A 2,750-nucleotide genomic window follows, 5' to 3' on the forward strand; every position below is an offset into this window, starting at 1 on the left:
CCTGCTCCGGGACGACTCAGTGTGGAGGTAGCTAGTGAAGTCATGGCTGCTCTTCTACCGTTTCTGGATGAACAGCGCACATTTACCACCCTGTCAGCTGCCTTGTCCTGCATCAAAACACTCCCTGATGCATTGGTCTCGAAAATCACAGTCAGGCTTCTGTTAACAGTTCTGAACCTCTGCAGCGGTGCCAGGTTAACACGCATCCTCAAGGTGATCCTGGATGATCTGTGCATCTGGCACTCCACTGTCCGCACACCTGTGGTCACAGAGCGGGCACTGCTGTGTTTGACCGTCCTGTCAGACCACTTGCTGAAACCTCACAGCCTCCCTTTCTCTTCTTCCTCCTCCTCCTGTGACCCAGACCCTCGTCTGTCCCTCCAGTTCTGGATGATGGTTCAGGATGGACTGACGCACAGAGACAGTGTGTCTCGTAAAAGGGCGTTGTACCTGCTGAAAATGTGCGTGGCCCTATCAGAGGAGGAGGGGGTGGACTGTCCTCTCTCTCCATCAGAAGAAGGTGCTCAGATTTGTTGACACTGTCACAACTTTATGTCACACTGGTGTTGTGTGGTTTGTTTTCTCACTTTTTTTTTTTTTTTTTAAATCGTTGCAGATGACATCTTGTTCAAATGGGCCTCAAACAGGAGCAAGTTACTTAGAGAGTTCTGGGAGGATTACGCGCTGGTAATGGAGACCCTGGAGGAAAACCAGGTAGAATACCCCACATATTCACTGTCAGTTCAGAGGTGGGCATCACAGGACAGCTGTAATATGGATTGTCTCTTTTTCTTTTGTAGATTCATGTCGTCCGGCCAGTTCTAAACCGAATAGACTCGCTGATCCAAACAACAGTGAATGACAGTCAAGGTAACAATAGAACTGGGCCAATTAGGGAGTTGCCTTTAAATCTTTCTTTTTTTATGAACATTTGGAAAGATTAATTTTACATAATTGTCCACCTTTTTTAGCAAATGTGCATGGCTTTCATTTTAAGCATTTCTGTTTTTGTTTTGGTGTAGGTCAGTTATAGTGATGCAGCTTAGGGCTGGGCGATATGGAGAAAATCAATTATCACGATATTTTTGACCAAATACCTCAATATCAATACTGCAACGGTATTGTGGTGTTGACATTTGGTGCTTTGACAAAATATTTACTCAATGAGATTTTTGATAAATAATCATCAGTAATATGGATATAATGACTAAGTGGGTAAAGGCAAATAATAGAACAGTTACAACAGTCTGGTAAGATCAGAAGATGACATCACTTTACTGTAATGCATCCTTTAAAACCAGGAAAAGACAACACCTTTGCCTTATTACAATATCCAAAATCAAAGACGATATCTAGTCTCATATCACAATATCGATATAATATCGATATATTGCCCAGCTCTAATGCAGCTGTTGTTAAAATTGCAAATATTTTGTTGGGCTTCAGATCAAGGCTGCTTCCACCCCTCCTGGCTGCTGTGTGTGTACCAGCGGATGTTCCACAGTGAGAATAAATCCTTAATGAGAGAGGGAGTGTGTCATCTGCTCGAGCTGCGTGTTCTCCAGCAGCCAGGCTTTGCGTTGGCCTTTTCGGAGGTACGGGCTCAGACACAATTTATTCAATGTTACTTTAGGGTTATTTGTTCAACCGAAGTTATTTAAATTGAACATTACCCATTGACGTGTCGTCTTGTTTTGCTTTGCTCCTCAGTTCATCGTTGGCCCTTTTATGGATGTTCTGTCTGAAACTTCGCTCTTCCACAAGTGAGGTTAAAAAGCAAAACTCCAAGCCAATGAGTAAAATGATGCAATACAATGTTATTAAGTAGTTCTGCACCAGGCCTCATTCACCCACCTTCTGTCCACATGTAGGTCAGTTGGGCAGAGAGTAGGAGATTGTCCTGAGCTTGGGGCTAAACTCCAAGTCTTCATTACCACCTTCTTCAGCAACCTACCATCAGAGCACAGAGGTACAGAAAAACCGAAGCCAAAGAGAATACATTTAAACAGAGCTCTGAGTCACTTCTCATGGTTAAAATGCCTATCACTCTAAACATTGTGTGTTGCTTTGTAGGCCGTATGTTGCTGAAGATGATTCAGCAGCTGTGCTCTAAGCACTGGTGTGCGGCACCCCTTCTCTTCCTCTCCCAGGCTCTATCCAAACTCCCCCCGAACCCTCTGCTGGGGATCGAGGGGCTCACTGCTCTCAGGTACCTAATCATGGTTACAGTTAGACAGGCTGTGTTGTAGCTGGCTCATTTTATCTTCTGTATTTTACAGGGAGGTGCTGCGCTGCACCATGATCACTCATCAAGTCCTGCTGAGAGGCGCTGCTCAGTGCTTCCTGCTAAATAGTGCCCTCTGTCTCACAGAAGTGGTAAGATGCAATCAGTGTACCTTATTTTGTCCAACCCCTGTGCTTTCATACAGCTTTAAAGTTAGTGAGATGCATAAATGAAACATCTCTTTTCAGAGCACAGTGACCCTTGAGGATGTTTTTAGTTTCCTGATGCATTTCCGTGCAGATGAGTCGCTGTGTAGGGGGACGCATATTTGGAATCAGGTATGCTGTATTAGAGACATTTGGAAGATTTAAATGGAAAATTTGACCTAATGTGGTAAAATGAGACATTAGGGACATTGTACGATGGACTAATTGCTACCCAACATTTTTGTGCCATTGCTGCAGCTGTGTGTCTGGCTGTTGGACAATGAAGGCTGTTTCAAGCCCAGGAGTATGGATGGAGATTG

General features: G+C 44.2%; 1 protein-coding gene across 1 annotated transcript in view; it reads left to right on the forward strand.

The window, feature by feature from the left end:
- Window positions 1-2,750, forward strand: part of tarbp1 (TAR (HIV-1) RNA binding protein 1) — a 13,525-nt gene that overhangs the window by 540 nt on the left and 10,235 nt on the right. The window contains exons 1-10 of the mRNA XM_032541681.1: window positions 1-520; window positions 617-714; window positions 801-870; window positions 1,441-1,595; window positions 1,711-1,763; window positions 1,872-1,969; window positions 2,074-2,209; window positions 2,280-2,376; window positions 2,473-2,562; window positions 2,689-2,749. The exon at window positions 1-520 is cut by the window's left edge and continues 540 nt beyond it. Of these exons, the coding sequence (XP_032397572.1) occupies window positions 1-520; window positions 617-714; window positions 801-870; window positions 1,441-1,595; window positions 1,711-1,763; window positions 1,872-1,969; window positions 2,074-2,209; window positions 2,280-2,376; window positions 2,473-2,562; window positions 2,689-2,749 (1,378 nt within the window). The remainder of the gene's footprint in view (window positions 521-616; window positions 715-800; window positions 871-1,440; window positions 1,596-1,710; window positions 1,764-1,871; window positions 1,970-2,073; window positions 2,210-2,279; window positions 2,377-2,472; window positions 2,563-2,688; window position 2,750) is intronic.

This window comes from Etheostoma spectabile, chromosome 17 (assembly GCF_008692095.1).
Source record: "Etheostoma spectabile isolate EspeVRDwgs_2016 chromosome 17, UIUC_Espe_1.0, whole genome shotgun sequence".
Lineage (NCBI taxonomy): Eukaryota > Metazoa > Chordata > Actinopteri > Perciformes > Percidae > Etheostoma > Etheostoma spectabile.